Raw genomic sequence first — 17,167 nt, forward strand, 5'->3', positions numbered from 1 at the left:
AGAGACGCAGGCAATGAGAAGATGGAGGCAGAGATCGGAGTGATGTGTCTACAAGCCAAGGACACCTGACAGCCTCCAGAAGCTAGGCAAGAGGAAGGGAACTGATTCTCCCTCAGAATTTCCAGAGGGAAGCAAGCCTACCAACACCCTGATTTCAGGCTTCTGGCCTCTTGACCTGTGAGAGAATAAATCTCTGCTGTTTTAAGCCCGCCAGTCTGTGATGATTTGCTGTGGAAACCCTAAGAAATTAATATGGAGGTTATATGTTTTAATGGCTAGGAGTACCAACCCTGGAGCCAGACACAAGTTAGGTAACCTATTTGAAACTCAGTCTTCGTATCTGCAACATAATGATAATAGCAGTATCTACCACACAGCCTCTGACAATTAAAGGAACAAATACATCCGATGTGCTCAGCACGAAGACTGGTCCATACTAAGAACGGAATAAATCATCACTATGACAATGCTGGTGATGCTGATTCTAACACTGCTGCTGATGGTGATGGTGATGAGATGGTGGGGGGAAAAACAGGCAAAGCTCTGACTGTGTGTGCATGTGTATTTCATGAGGTAAATACAACATAAACATATATGATGTGTGTGCATGTGTGTATTCTACACATGTATACTCAACCTATATAGGATGAGTATTAGATTATTAAATGAGGAGACCCTGCCCTCCTGTGACAGAGACTTGAGGGCTTATAAAATACCAATGTGTCTTCATTTCCCAGTCCCACTGGCGGGGCGGGACATGCGAATCTGGCACATGTGTAGAAGGACCACCGAATTTTTATTAGACTTTGTATGAGTGAGAAATGTGCACAGTGAAGTCTTCCATGTGTTAAGCCACTGTAATTTCATGGTCTGTCTATTACGTCACCCTGGCATTAATTACTCTAATTAACACACCTCCTTTTCACCTCCCTAACCACCAAGCAATGACTCCAGGCCAGATTGCTCAGATTAAATAAAGACAATGAGCTGTAGCCAGAGGACCCCTTCTGAAGTTACAGGTTAATTTAGTGGCCAGCATCCTGGAGAATCTTTCTACCATCTCAGCTCCAGAGAAGAGCTGCACATTCTCAGCTACTCCTTTTGTTATTTCCAAAAGTTCTGGATAAAAAACAAACAAAAAATAAAAACAAACAAACAAAAACACGCTCTCCATAATGTTATTGGCAAGGTATCTGGTTTGGGTGGATTCCATTAAGTTACTGCAATCAAAATTCTTGCATCCTAATATGATTAAGCAATCAACAAAAGTAAAACAAGAAATGGCCAATAAGAGTTTTTTTGTTTGTTTGTTTTTAAATTCAGCCTAACTATCCAGGAACTGAAGAAATTGCAAGGAGAACAAAAGTAATTTGGCTTTGGGGGTCTATTACTTAGCAACATTTGTAAAGTATGATGACACCAAGATTGGCAAGAGCACAGGAAACAACGCTCCACTCACACTTGGGTAGGAGCAGTGTGAACCAGCAAGTTTTCCAGAGGACCGTTTGGCAGCTTATGAGACAAACCTTAATATTAAACATTCCTCTTTGGCTCAGCAATCCCACTTCCAGGAATTTAGCTTAGGGAAACCACTGGCAAATGTATACAAGATATGTGTTCACAAATGCTTATCACAGTGTACTTTACGTTGGAAAATAACTGTAAACTAAATGTCGAATGACTGGTGATTAGCTGGGTACATAATTATGCACATAATGGAATACCACACAGCAATTTTAAATGCTGATTTTAAAAATACTAAGTAGCATTGAAAGATAGTTATAAGCAGTTTCTAAATGAAAAAAAAAGCTACCAAATTGTGTACACAAAGTCTCACTTTTTAAAACTAAAAAATATAAACATACAAACAAGGTCTAAAAGGCTATGTAACAAAATATTAGAAGCTGTTGAGTCCCAGCATTATCAGATTATTTTAGATATTTGTTCACTGTTGAAATTTTAGAAAATACACAAACAAAAGGAAGATTTTTTTAAAACTACTTGATCAACACCAAGAGTGAACTGTAATGTAAACTGTGGACGCTGGGTGATTATGATGTGTCAACGCAGGTTCACCGATTATAAGAAATGGACCACTCTGGGTGGGGGGATGAGGGAGGCTATGCAGGTTTGCGGGCAGGTGTATATGGGAGATCTCTGCACTTGAATTTTGCTGTGAACCTAAAACTTCTCTAAAAAATGAAGTCTATTGGAAAAAAAAAAGTATCCAGCCCCGGCACAGTGCCACTTCTCTCATCTTTTATTGATCAAAGTGGCCCCAGAGCTGGCCAAGTTTCAGGGGCTAGAGAAATCTCCGCCTCTTGGTGGAGACCGGCAAGGTCACTTTGTATAGAACATGTGGGATAATACTGTTGTCACCATCTTTGGAAACTATAATCTTCCATTTAAAGATTTTTTTTTTTAAATCTCTATCAATCCTAAGAAAGTAAGAGAGAAAGAAAAAAAGCATTGAAAAGTGAGACAAACTGCACAAAGTGGAAAGTCCAGGAAAATCCAGATAAAATAGGATCTCAGAAAATCCAGGAAAGTCCAGATATGTAATAATCACAATTCAGAAAAATAAACTAAAATCACTCATTAAAAGATGAAGATTGTAGAAAACAAGTAAATAAAGCTATACGATATTCATAACAGACACCTCTAAAATGCAGGAACATGAAAGTTGAAAGAAAATGATAGAAAAATATATGTGGCAAATTATAACCTACAGACAGCTGAGTTAGCTGTATTAACATGAAAATACATAGATTTTTGAGACAAAAAATTCATTGTTAGGTATAAAGGGAGACACTACAAAAAAAAAAAAGAACTCTTGATAGTCTCAGTACATGGAGATAATATTGTTAGTATTTTTCACAATATTTTAAAGCTTCTAGTACCCACAGTGAGTAGAACCAAGACAGCATCTACCTTTAAAGAATGACCTTTCAGTCATGCTTATTTCTTATCATAGGTTTTACCTAGTGAAACGGGCTGAAGAAAATGTACCTGGATACGAACCATGGTTGACGTTGGGAAGTAAGTCCAATGTCTTCTGCTGGTTATGACAACTGGCTTTTACAGCTTTGATTTCTAAACTTTGGACGATTTAAATTAACCAGCATGATTTAATCTCTCTTATCAGTCAACCATCATCACCCTTGTCATCAGAAAGCCCTTATTAAGCACCTTGACTTTACACGGGGACAGACTAGACACAGAAGGAGAACTCACTGCACAACCGAGGTCTGTCCTTTACTGGAAAGGATCAGCACCAACGAGCTGACAGGAAGGGTGGAGAGGATGACAGCATCATGCTTCACAACAGCACACGAGAGGCAGAAGAGGAAAGAAATCCAGAATGTGGAAGTAGAGAGCGGGGCTTCACGAGCCAGAGTTAAGGCTCCTAGAGAAGGCATTTATAAAAGACATGATGAGAGGAGATGGAGAAAAGAGAATAGGTCAGGAAAGGTTGTTTAAGGGCATATACTGAGGTTTCTACATTTTTTCTCAGCGTGGGTTTAAGCACACAAAGGGGAGAACGCACAGGGTGGAATAGACAGCCATAGAGAATAGACAGACTTGATAATTCAGGAAGTCATAGTCAGAGATGGGAGAGAAGATTTACACACACACACACACACACACACCCCACACTGAGTTTTATAAGTCAGTATCCTTTGAATCAATTCATTTAATTTCATAAATTGGGCTTTTCTATGTGTGCTTATAAATTATTCCAATAGGCTAAACAAATCATTGTCCCTGTTTTTTTTTTTTCAATGTGCCTTGAAAGGATAACTCCTTTCTGTAATAAGAGGACTTGCATTGCATAAAACAGAAGACAATAGAGCAATCATTCAAAAACTCATGGGGGGAGGGTGTAGCTCAGTGGTAGAGAGCATGCCTAGCAAGCTCAAGGTCCTGTGTTCAATCCCCAGTACCTCCATTAAGTACATAAGTAAATAAGAACCTAATTACCTCCCCCCCACCAAAAAATGGTAATAATAAATAAAATTAAATTAAAAACATAAAGTGATGTTATTTTAAAAAGGAAGAAGAAAACTAGACATAAATAAAATTTTTTTAAAAAAAGGAAAACGTGCTCCAACCTTTCTTACAGCTCTGATGAATAGGAGACATGCTATGCAACTTGAGGAAGGAAATGACAGAAGCCAAGAGATAGAAGAAGGGAAGAGAAGTGGGACTAAGCCTGTCCTGTGGCGCCATGCTTCAGGAAATGAGTCAGTGTCCCCAGCTGCCACTCCCAGAGCCGCCTACACTAGGGCGACTGTGTGAGAAGGGGCTGACCACCACCCAGAGCCGCCATTCAGTTTGTCTGCCTGCCCTTAGGACTTTTCTTTTGGTGCAGACATTTGAAACCTGTTCTGTTTTCTCCCTTCGTCGTTTCTGCACACAGATGGTCTCTTATATCAGGATCTCCCAGGACTCCATGCTGTCTTCTCCATTGGACGAGATTCCTTCTTTGAGGTGCCTTCCAGAACCTCCCAAAGTGAATTCTGTGACTGCCACACAGCTTACATTTTAATTCAGAATTCAGAACATCCCAAACATGTTCTCCATGTCTGGGGAAAAATCGTTTACTATTTCTGCACACAGTAGTTATCAGGCAAAAAGAAATATTTTCCTTGCACAGATAGACCAACTGATGCAAATGGTGGTCTCACAATTGTAGAGGACATAATGGTTGAAGGAATAGTTCGTGCACATAGTTCATTTCATTCCTCAAGTCACCACTCTTCCTAACCCCCCAAGAGCCGCAGCTCCCATCCCCAGCTTAAAACATTTTAGTGATTTTCCAGTCCCCTTGATATAAAGACCAAAATCTTCACCATGCATCTAATCTCTACCCCTCACTTCAGTTTCCAACACCCTGCCCCACTGTCCTCTGCACCCTAGCCACACCAATCTTCTAACAGCCCCTCAAATGGGCCACAGGACTTTTACACAAGTTTTTCCATCTGTGCTAAATGTTCTTTCCCATCACCCATTTTTGCCAGTTAATTCATATCCTTCCTTTGGTTTTCAGCTTTATTGTCACCTCCTTGGGAAAGCCTTTCCCAATCTCTCTGACCAGGTCAAGTCCCTTTAAGATAGTTCTACATACCTTCCTTTCTTAGCACTTAACCCAGTCATAATTATACATGCATTTGTGTGACTATTTGATTACCTTTTGTCTCCAACAGCAGACTATAAGTTCTGTAAGAGCAACAGCTAGTACATTGAGAGTATGTCCAGAGTACTAGCTCAGTTTATGACATATATTCTATGATATTTAATAAATGAATGAATGCATCATAATCTCTATGTGGAGAGATGTTGCATCTTCATTTGAGAAATGTGGAAACTCAGTCTCAGATTTTATAGGATTTGCTCAAGGAGCATGAACAGGTATTTGATTCATGACTTCATGACCCTTTGCTGGAAATACATCACTCTAAGGACTGGAAAGCACTGCATGGCACAAAGTAGGTGCCTAGTACAGGCTTGCTGAATGAAGAAACGAAAACACAAATGAAAGTAGCAAGGAATAAATTATGAACTTCTACATGGTTTTCAGTGTGAAGAGAACAGTCTTGCCTGTGACCTTGGGCAGGTCACACCACCTTTCTAGGCCTCAGCTGAAGATTATACTAGGTGCTCTTCATGCTCTACAAGTCTGAGATTCTGAACTTCCACACTCCTCATACCTTGGGATTCTATCTAAAACCAGGCACCTACATATGGTGGCTGAGTTACTTAGCAGCCCAGATTTGACTTTACATTTTGGATCATTTTTAATGTATTCAAAGAGCAATTATCACTATGCAACAAGAGGCCATTGCAGGAGCAATTACATCAAGGATAACATATGGTGGCAATAGAAACCACAGAAAGTTACTGCAGTGTGGTAAGCACAGCAGATGGAAAAGCATGGTTATAACCTTGACAGCTGACCCTGGGACTTCTAGATGTTATATTGTTACATGCTAGGAAGCAAAGAATGTCTGGCCCCCAAAATAGCATTTTGAGTGTTCTCTTGGCATTGTTGAATGGTTCAGAAACTAACAAAAGGGAATCATGGATGATCTCCGTCATTCAGCCAAGAGTTATGTAGAAACTAGAAGGGAAAAGCTACTTTCTTCTCCCAACAAATTTGGAAATTCTCCATCTCACTAGTCCCACAAACATGCGCTTATCCTGTCTCCTAACCAAATTCCCCACAAAATTGCTCCAAAATCAAGAACTGGCTTGCCTTTCCACATGCATCTCTCACCCACCCCGTAACCTTACCCATACTCTGGCCTCCCAATGCAGGTTTTTCATGACTTCATGAGAAATCCCAGGGTTCCTTCAGATCCAATTCAAATGTCATTTCCTCTTTTAAGCTTTTCACAATGTTCCCAGGTAGAACTCCTCCAAATTCCCACAGCATTTATTTACGTCTAGGTAATAGCACTGAAGGCCATCTAACTTACATTATGATTACTTCTCCGTCTCCTGACCTTATCACCACACTAGCCTGTAAGACCCTTGAAGATAGGGACTATGCTTTATTCATCATAACACAGCCCAGTTGCAAGCCTGATATTTAGAAAGTCCATTAAGTTTAATGCTAGGCAGCAACTAATCAGTAGATGAATTAACTATAATGAAAGAATGAGTTCTAATACATCAACGCACATAATAAAGTTTATTTTATCAGGGAGTTTTTATTAACTTCACTTTAATCCCAAAGAAGTAGCTTGAGAATGTTAAGCATTATGCCAATAATAGAGTTTTTAGAAGAGGTAGAATATTTCTCTAATTTTGCACACATTTCCTCATTTAATCTTCAAACAATCTTACAAGGTGTTATTATGCTCATTTGCAAACCGCATAGTTGAGGTGTAAGTAGATAAATTACATTTCCCAGGCCATAGGATTAGTAAGTGGCAAGGCTAGGACTTGAACTCAAGTCCTCAAACCTATACCTAAAACCTTAACCCTAAAATCTGAACTCGCCGCCACCGTGCTGTTCTCTCTGTCCTAGTCATAGGACCAACCCTTGTAACTGAACTGTGGGTCATAGTCTTTAATGTTCTTCATCATCTCTTATTACTTTCAATTCACTGAATTTTACTCATATAGAAACTTATACTTAGAAATTTTATAATCCTCCCTGACAGACCCCTACCATGGTTATGGACAGTTATCAACATTTAAGAACTCATTCTATCCCTCAATTTTAGAGTAAGAAAACTGAGACACAGAATAATTAAGTAACTTGGCCAAAGTCACGCAGCTACTAAGAATGAGAGCCCGGAGTGAACCCAAGCCATTCGACTCTTACACCCATGTGACATCATTCACTTCCTTAGGGCATTTCTGAGTCATTTTGGAAGTCCACGTGTCAAGGTGTCTGGGTCTGTTACCCACCCAGGAAATGTCTGAGTCAGTTTAACTGCAGCAACCAAAATCATATGAATGCAAATGCCTTCTTTTCAAAGAAGGCAAAATTCACGTGTTTTTTTATGTATAAAATGGAGCTAAAATCTGTGCCCAGCTGTAATTTTACCTCATCTGCTTCCGTTAGGTGGTCGCAGTTCTGTTTTCATCACTAATTGGCACTGTCCTGTATTAGGCTTACTCCTTTTAGAAAAATACAGTTAAATAATCTCAAACTCATCATCACTTGCCTGGTTGGTCAGATTGTTTTCTCATTTCCGAGACATCGTTGTTCCCCACCATATATGAGATCTGAATACAGTAATAACCACTAGTGTTTACTGAATCTACCCTTAGTCAGACACTGTACTAAACTTCTTCTCCCACATCCGTCACTTAATCATTGTATTAGCCCTGATGTACAGGTGAGGATCTAAGCCCTGGGATGCTGAGAACCTTGTCTGAGGGCCCATGGCTGGATCCCAGATCGGGACTCAACCACTCAGCTTATTCTCAGCCTCTGCTGCCACTATTCCGGTCCCCTTTATTCCCCACTGTAATTAAGGAAAATTATCCAGACAGAATCTTTAAGAAAAGAGTAAATAGAGTACCTGATAAGGCCCAGGTCATCTCCATTCAAATCTACCAGTTTCAAGAGTACCATTTCCTTGTCTGTATTTGAAGAATACCTAGGTCAGCAAAACAAAGAAACTTAGTCAGTTCTGTGTTAGAGCCTGGCCCTCGTGTGCAGCAAACTGTAGAAGCTGACACAGAAATAAAAACCAAAATGCCTCCCTGTAAGCAAGGCTCCAGGGCACTCTGCCATCCTACAAAATACATCCAGGACCTCCTTTCTCAGCTAAAGAAATGGTTTGCAGCTGTGATCAGAGTTAGGGGCGTTAAGTCAGCTAACTGGAGATGAAATACACATTTTTATGTAATATATGCAGTATTATATAGCATGTATTTCTAATAATAAGAATTTGTCTTTGAAATTTCTACTCATCAAATTTTAATGGCATCACTTAAAAGTAGCAGGGAATATGCCAAATCAAAAGCATTTTGACCTGCAACTTAAACTTTTCTTTTATGCCCTTTCAAGGGAAATCAGATCATATTTTGTAAAACTCAGCTCTTGGAAATCTATTGAAAAATATGCAGACAAATGTAGAATGTCAGTGGGTCAAGCTGAACTGAGAGATTACTTTACTCTGCCTTAGTAGGTAAGTACTTCTCTTCTGTCACAAACCTGGTTCATCATTTAAAAATTTAAAAAAATAAATCATCTCCCTTAGTTGTTCCTTTCAGTTACACTAGTTCTGTCTTGCTCTTCATGCCAATTTCTTTCTCCCTCTTGCTATGTTGTCCTGTAAGTAAAATGCTTCCTTCTGAATAATGTAATGAAAAGAGCTACTCTTTAATTTAACAAATGTATTGTGCACATTATGTTTTACTGATGAAGAAGCTGAGAGCCGATAAGTTAAGGGAAGTAAGCCACTGAAGGTCACACAGCTAGGAAGTGATAAAGCTGAGACCATCTTCATGCCTGATTTGAAAGCCCAGATGCTTCACACACTCACACTGACTCCCACAGCAGCAAAGAGGGGAGACAACGTGCATGGCTGGCTGGTCTGTGCTTCTACATTCTCTTTTAATTTCTGTCTGCTTTAGATAATCAACATGTTTTTACCTTCTTTCAGCTTTAATAATCTTTTAGGATCTCACCATATCCATCAAGTAACAACCTTGTTCTTAGATTTTGTCGCTGTTTCCTAAAGGAAACACAGGAGTTCAATGTGACGACTGCCCCCTCACCTTGCTCTCTCTGATACTGGATTCTGAAGGTAGGAAGAAGGGCTCCGGTTGATCTGGGCACCATCCACATTTCCTTTATTGATAAAGATTTTGCCTGGTTTCATATTTCTGTGTGCTATTTCAATGCTCTGTGGGTTAAAATAAAAAGTCATAAAGTTAGAAATCCTGGTGGGAAGAAAGACTTAGTCAATATAAACAGAAGAGCCCTGTGGACAATTTCTTTGTCTCTAATTTGTCCCTGCTAATGGACGAAAGCTGGAGAACCACAGGGCAGGATGTAAACAGACATGGCCTTCAAGGTTGAGGTCGAGGAGTGCCATGTATAGGGAAGCACCCGAGTCTCTCAGGACTGCTCAGATAGGCACCGTCTGCCCTTTCAGGCAGCCCAAGTGCGAGACCTGACTCAGGCAACTCTCTGTCCCTGTCCCCACCAGCTAAGGCAGAGTTTTTCAAACTTTTTTGACTGAGAAACACAGTTATCAACACATTTTTCATCATAACTTAATACCCGTCAGTATGTGCGTCCTAAAACAAAAGTTCACCAAAAAACTACACCCCACGTGTCCTGCACTATGATACGTTTCAATCTATTTTACTTTAGAGGTTTCCTTTCTTTTTAAAGCTTATTGCAGGCCATGAAGTTGATTTCACAAAGCCAGTCATAGATGGCTTTTCACAGGTTGAAAAACATTGTTGTAAAGACATTTCTGCCTTTGCCAGTTGAATCCCTGGATGAGAGGTAGGTGGGGAGGGAAGGCAGTGACTTTATGAGGAAAAGTAGAGAGGAACTCAACCTGAGATACAAAGGAATGAAAAAGAAAAAAAAAATAGCAAGAATTCTCTGCAAGAAAATTACCTGGAAGACAGGAGAGACAGGATATAAGCTACCCAAACCAGGGATGGGAGAAGACTTTGAGGGTGTCAGTTCAGAGACCCACGTCTGTCTAGGGCTGTTATAGAGGACTTGAAAAACGAGGGTGTGTGGTATAATTTGGATCCCCTTTTATGCTTTTTAGGAAATTCAAAGAAGGCTTGGAATTATTTGTAATTACTTTCAGTTCTTTGATGGGTTTCTTTTCATGTGACTTTGCACAGACAGCAGACCATGTGGGGCCCTGTAATTTATACAGGTCACATGCAAAATGCTTTTTTTCTCTTTAGGTGATTGCATGAGGCTTTCTGCCGTAGACCCCTGCGTCTCCAAATCAATCAGTGTCTCAGGCCTAACAGCCCACAGCTAAGGGCCAGAAGCTCCAAGGGAGTCAGGAAGGAGAAAGGGAGGAGGTTCTAAGACTGTGCTCAGACCGAGATCCTACAGGGACTCTGACACCAAACCACTGCTGAAGCACTGTAAGCAATGCTACAGAACAGCTCCCCCTGGGGATTTTCACCTACCTTCACGATACCAGTGACCATGTACTCAAAAGTGCGATTGCTAAATCCTTCACTGGCAATTACAAATACAGTGTACTGGAAATAGCCTGCAGGAGCTGAGTGTGTGTGAGTGCCACTCAGGATAACGTTGTCCCTTCGGTACAGGGAGCCATATTTACTCTGCAGTCTGTTCAGGACCTTTAAGACGGAAAAAAATAAAAACAAAACAGAACTAAGAAGAGGGGTAACATAGGACCCTGGAATAAGAAAAAAGTCTGATGAGCCTAATCACTGGTTCACATCCACGACATCCCTGACAAGTGGCCCCTCACTCTATGCTTGCATTTATCCCCTCAGCCACAACATCAACAATATGGCAATCAGCATTTTCTAGATTCATGCTGTATGCAAGCACAGTGCTAAATATTGCACACACTATGTCATTTAAAAATCTTTATAACAACACCAAGAGGTAGGTATTTTTAATCTTTTAGTTGAGATGTGTACAGAAGTTAAATAATCTGCCCACTGATCTAATAAATATCAGAGTCAGAATCTAGATCCAAGTCTTTCCGACAATAGAACCAATATTCTCACCTACTCATCGTCCAGACACTGTTTGAGCACTAGGAATATATGAGGTCCCTACCCTGAGGAAGTTTTTGTTCTAGTGAGAAAGATAAATAAATACATAATATTATATTGTTATATATCATATTATATCATATATCATATCATTATGTCATATATCATATCATGTAATATTATATCATATAGTGAAAAATACTATGAAGAAAACTATTGCTGAATAAAGAAAAAGAGAGATAGGTGTTAGTGGGGAAAGCTCTCTCCAAAGATGTTTTCTCTCATCAGAGGTTTAAATGATGAGCTGGTCGTGCAACACCTGAGTCGGGTGAGGATGGGAAGTATCCTGGGAGCAGCGAACAGACAGTGCAAAGGCCTCTTTACTCTACTGCCTCACTTCCCAAAATGAAGAACTCAATGTTCCCAGACACAGACATTCACACTTATTGGTCTGGGGGAAGCCACCCACTATCCTGCTGTGACCTGAGAACACCCAGCAACCCTGTGGAGTGGCCCATGAGGAAAGGAACCATCTTGTCAGCACTAACTTGCTAGCCATGTGGTGAGCAACCACTGAGGTGGATCCCTCAGCCTCAGTGAAGCCTTCTAACAAGTGCAGCCCAGCCCACCTCTTAGTTCAACCTCATGATACAGAAGTGATGATATGTGACTTCTATTCTAATGTAAGTCAGAATCACCCAATGCAGCCATTCTAGGATTCCTTATCCACCAAAATCCTAAGCAATAACACATGATTATGATTGCTTTAAGCCACTGAGTTTTCTGGATGACTTGTACAGCAATAGATCCCTAGTACAAAAAGACCCGGTAAATGTTCATTGGATTACAAAATCAATGAACATCCAAATGAATGAATAGCTTCTTTGTGTGGCTCACACACATCAAGAAAACAACAGAGAGAAAATTAGTGATATTGTTGAGTATCTCTTTTTTTGGCTCAAATGTCTTTTTTATTGAAATATAACTGACTTAAAATATTATGTTAGTGCTGAGTACCTATTTCTATTTCTGCTTTAATCAGCTGAAATCTGAAGTTTGGTATTATTGTAGTTTCTTTGAGAAAGATGTTTTGACTTTTTAATGTAAAAAATTATTAAAATGATCCAGCAAAAATGTCAAACCCAGAGCAACCTTCCTCAATGTAAGATACGATCACCCAACACCAGGGACAATGATGAAAGCTCATTTATGGCAGAGATGGAAAATACTGCTCTCTCACGCACTCAGTCCTACTAATTGGTGGTTATTGTCAAAATCAGTGTGTTGAGAAGGATTCTGAATCCAAATTTGGGCTTGGCAAAAAAATAGTGCCTTTTCTGATTAGCAGTGCTGTCAACCATGTGGGGTATGCTGATAAACTGCCTCTCTGAAGAAAGAAAAAGCCCTCATTTGTATTGTTTGCTAATTTCTGTAGTGTAAATACTCCCCACCATAGTGAATTTCAAGCTACCAAAAGTTTAACCACCAGCTCACAAAGTTCCTGAGTAATTAACCATCAGCTGTCATGAGCTGGTACAAGCCGGTTTCAGCACACCAATGGCCCACAAGGGAGCAGCAGCAACTGATGTGTTATATACTTAACATACTTAAACACATCCATTCAACCTCTTCTATTTTAGGTGAAGAGCTACACCACCCTCATTCTCATCATGTGGCCACTGAATCAGGAAGATCTTACAAACCATCTTGCCTCTTTAACCTCTCCAAGCCCCAAACACTGCTAGGTTACCACATCCACATAAGCAATCATGTGATACCAGGCAAATGTGGAAAGCAAGTATGATATAACTAGGCCAACGTTACTGCCTGCCTTCTCCATCCTAGTAAGTATCCATGTTCCTTCTGTTTAATCCTAATTCCCGTACCAACTCTTCATCACTCTTACATACTCTTTCACACAGTAACTACTACTGTTGCTTCATGAAGAAGTATCTGTAAGGAGAAGAGGAAATGATTAATGAAGGGACATCATGAGAGCGTAATTAAAATCAAAAGCCGATGTTCTTACAGTTCTGTAACCAAGACAAGAAAGTAGTGGAAAAGAAAGAACTACCAATAAACTTTAAAGCTCCCCTAACTCCACCCATTTTTATTCCTAAAGAACTGTAATGTTAGCTTGAATTTTAAAAGAAAAAGACTACAGAAATCCTAAACTATAATCTCTGACAGGAGTCAGACATGTGGGACTTCTGGGGAAAAAAGAAAAAGTTTAAAAACTCAGTCATCTAGTAACAGTGCCTGTAAATGGCCATTATAAGCAGCATGTTTCCTACTTCATGAAAGGAGGGGTACTTTAACTTAAGGCAAAGAAGTCACATTCATGTCTACAACTCACTTCTTTGTCTTCAATTTGCATACCATTTCCTATTGCTGATACTCTTGGGAACAGGACATAGAAAGAGCTGGAATTAGTGGTTTGATTTGGTTTGGTTTGTATATATACCCGAGAGTGGAATTGCTGGGTCATATGGCAGTTCTATTTTTAGCTTTTTGAGAAGCTTTTATACTATTTTCCACAGTGGCTGCACTAATTTATTAATATAAACAGTATATGAGGGTTCCCTTTTCTCCACATCCTCAACAACGTTTGTTATTTGTGTTCTGTTTGATGATAGCCATTCTACAGGTATGAGGTGATACCTCATTGTGGTTTTGATTTGCATTCCCTGATAATTAGCACTGTTGAGCATCTTTTCATGTGCCTGTTGGCCATCTGCATGTCCTCTTTGGCAAAATGCCAAACATTCAGCTCTTCTGCCCATTTAGTTGGATTGTTTGTGTTTTTCTGATGTTGAGTTTTATGAGCTGTTTACATAAGTTGGATATTAACCTCTTATGAACTGTATCATTTGCAAATATTTCCATTGACAGAAATGAAAAGACAACCTACTAAATGGGAGAAAATCTCTGCTCTTTCTTTCAAGTTACTCACTGAAAGGGAGGCCTGTTTCTCTCTCTCCCTGCCCTCCTCTGCATCTTACGGGCTACCTGCCCAAGACCTCCCATGCACCTTCCTGCTAAGCTCAATTTCCCCCACAGGTGGGTAACACGGTCTAAATTGGTGGAAACTCATAGAAGAGCCTGAATTTTCTACAATACAGTTTAGAGATGAAGAGAGCTAACACCATAATCTTTTTAAGTCTTATTATGGAAAATTTCAAACACATACAAAAACAATCAGAATAGTAAAATGAAACCTCCATTTGCCTTCCACCCAACTTCAGCAACTTATGGCCGACCTCATGTCAGAGTTGTATTTTAATTCTCATCTGATTCCTTAAATCTATTCTCAGTTGTCTAAAAACCTGAGGGAAGGGTTAATGATTAATTGGCCTCTCAGCCTTCTAATGAGGAAGATTAAATGAGAGAATGTAAGTGAAGGTCACCTGGAACATGATAAGTTTACAAAAAATATTAGCATTAGTAATGATGATGTGCCATCAGTAGAGTGGAAAGCAAGTTTTGACCAAGATGACACAGACTGGAATAATGAGGATCACTCTCCTCATTCGATTATCTGCTAGATTGTCAAGAACTTACAACATTGAGGGCACTAGAAACTCACTGGATGAGAAATCAGGAGACCTTACTGTCAAATTCACCTGCAGGCTTTTCTTTAAATCATGTCCTTCTCTCTGACCTTAGTCACTTACCTCCAGTCTGAGTCGCTGTGACACCATGCCTATGTCAATGCTGACAAACACCACTCGATTGGACCCATCGGGTTCCGCCATGACGAACGCACGACTGTACAACCTCGTGAGGAGGCCCTGTGCAGTCTGGCCAGTCTTGCTGTAGCCCATCTAAAGAGGAAGAGAGAATCATAGCCACTCCTTCTCACTCCCCTGCTATTATACAACCAGGCACAGACATACAACAGTAAACCACTTAGGAAAGGCCAAGAAAACAATCCACATAACACTGTGGCTCCAAATGAGGCAGTATAAATAAAGAATAAAGCCAACATCACAAAACAGGCTTAACTCTTCTGTGTAGAAAAATATAAAGGCAAAGCAATGCTCAGGTTGGCAGAAGCTATCCACTGGCCCATGGGCAAGGAAGGAACTGGTGTCTCAGGAATTCTGTTACTCTACTGGAGACCTATCAGGGCTTTTTTGTTCTTTGAAAGAAAACCTTTTCTCCTGCTTATCTGAGGGACTGCAGAAGCAAATACTTCCCCTGCCATCATCCCACATTCCCAGGAATACCCAGCAGACTGGAGCTCCCCTGACTCATTTGGTGTGTGACTTTTTTTTTTATGAAGCAAATAGTTTCTTTATGACTAACTAATCCTTATTAAGGGTGTCTCACCCTGGCTTTTACTACGTTGTCTCTCCCTCAGCCAAGTCAGATCACTATACCTACAGCCCACCTATACGAGCCACACGCAGGCCTTCAGAGTGGTCCCTCTCCTGCCTGCCTTACCCTTCACGTGAATCTTCATTTAAGGTTTACATCCCAGAGTCACTTTTCAGAACAGACAACAGGGAATAATTCCTAGAAACTAAAGACTACTTGGTAGGAGGGAGAAAAATGCCATCAGGCAACCTCAAGCTCTGATTTCCTAGGGAAGGGCTGATAGAAATGGATATGTCAACCATCAGAGCCAAGAAGTTGAAGCCAGCGGCCAGTAGGTCACACCTGACCCACAGGAGAGTTTTACTTGGCTAATACAGTGTTGGACCATACTAGGTTTCCAGGTTTAACTGAAGTGGCTTACATTTTCCAGCTGAGAGATTTAAATCCTCAGATCTTCAATCCAAAAATTTTCTTGCTTGTCTTGAAAAAACGGAGTTAGGGCAGCCCTAGGTCCACACTCTTATATGGTAACAATCAGCTAAAGCCATGCAACTTTCCAGTTGCACTTTAGTCCCCGTCACTTTCTATTGCCCCCCAAACTGAGGATTTACTAGACATTTAATACCTTACACGGGTCTGTCTCAGTTATTTATGGTACATGCCTATCCCTTGTAGTATTTTGATTTGTGCCCTCTGCCACTTCCACTCATAAAAAAAAATGGCCAAATGATGTTACAAGGGAGTTGTGGTTAAATAAAAGTTCTCCTTTTCCTTATAGTATGATATTCATAATGTTAGAAGGCAGTGAATTCAGTCAGAAAGATTATGACATAATAATTAGGAATAAATGCAGGGTGCAAAAAATAAATAATAAAGTTACTTGTTTCACAGTGTCCTTGAGGATCTCGTAATTTACCTACCAAATTGATATCTGCTACTTGTCCTGTGCAGTCAGCTCGTCCAACGCCAATGTGGTAGCCGCTGAAGTTCTGAAACAGAGTCGGCTCTGGGGTGCTGGGGGTTGGAGACACCAGAGTGGGTGTGGGGCCCTGGGCGAGGGTTGTTGAGCCTTGAGGGGCCATGGAGCCCTCGGTGGCCGGAGAGCTCTGAGTGGTCAGCAAGCCTGAATCTAAATACAGAATAGGAGTGTTGTAGAAATAACATCTCCGCCCACTGATTTGTTGGCATCAATTACAACACACAGATTCAGGTTCCTAAGGAAGAATATTCACTTTTATTTAAGATATATGATGAGAAACATCTCAGGAACTTATTTTGTATCATAATTCTGAGGAGGATCTTTATCTTGGACTGGAGATGTTCAGCCCCACAGTCAAGGTCTCTGTCAAATGTCCTTCGACTTCTCACAAGCCATTCCTCGTCAAACCCATCACCCTTCACTCACTTACCCTGTACTTCTATTCCAGCCAGACGAATCAGGTGCCAGGTTCCTGGCACACAGTCTACAAAGTCCAGCCTCTGGGGATTTGCTCCTACCAATCTCTCCATCCAGAGACCTTACTCCTTTCTGGTCCCCCGATCAATCTCCATCAGAGCTGGTTCATTCCCATCACACCCAGATCCAGCTCCACCTCGCCTCTCCAGGATGCTGCCCCAGCTGTCTCTATCCTTCTCTGATCCTCTT

At 40.5% G+C, this 17,167-nt stretch overlaps 1 protein-coding gene across 2 annotated transcripts in view; it reads right to left on the minus strand.

Annotated features, from left to right (window-relative positions):
* The window catches only part of LOC105105273 (neutral ceramidase), an 82,046-nt gene that overhangs the window by 38,581 nt on the left and 26,298 nt on the right, over nucleotides 1-17,167 (minus strand). For both annotated transcript variants that reach the window (XM_031461318.2, XM_031461319.2), the window contains 5 exons: nucleotides 16,443-16,651; nucleotides 14,877-15,026; nucleotides 10,639-10,815; nucleotides 9,244-9,371; nucleotides 8,040-8,117 (listed from right to left, as the gene is read on the minus strand). In XM_031461318.2, coding sequence (XP_031317178.2) covers nucleotides 8,040-8,117; nucleotides 9,244-9,371; nucleotides 10,639-10,815; nucleotides 14,877-15,026; nucleotides 16,443-16,651 — 742 coding nt within the window. The remainder of the gene's footprint in view (nucleotides 1-8,039; nucleotides 8,118-9,243; nucleotides 9,372-10,638; nucleotides 10,816-14,876; nucleotides 15,027-16,442; nucleotides 16,652-17,167) is intronic.

Source organism: Camelus dromedarius, chromosome 8, assembly GCF_036321535.1.
Source record: "Camelus dromedarius isolate mCamDro1 chromosome 8, mCamDro1.pat, whole genome shotgun sequence".
Lineage (NCBI taxonomy): Eukaryota > Metazoa > Chordata > Mammalia > Artiodactyla > Camelidae > Camelus > Camelus dromedarius.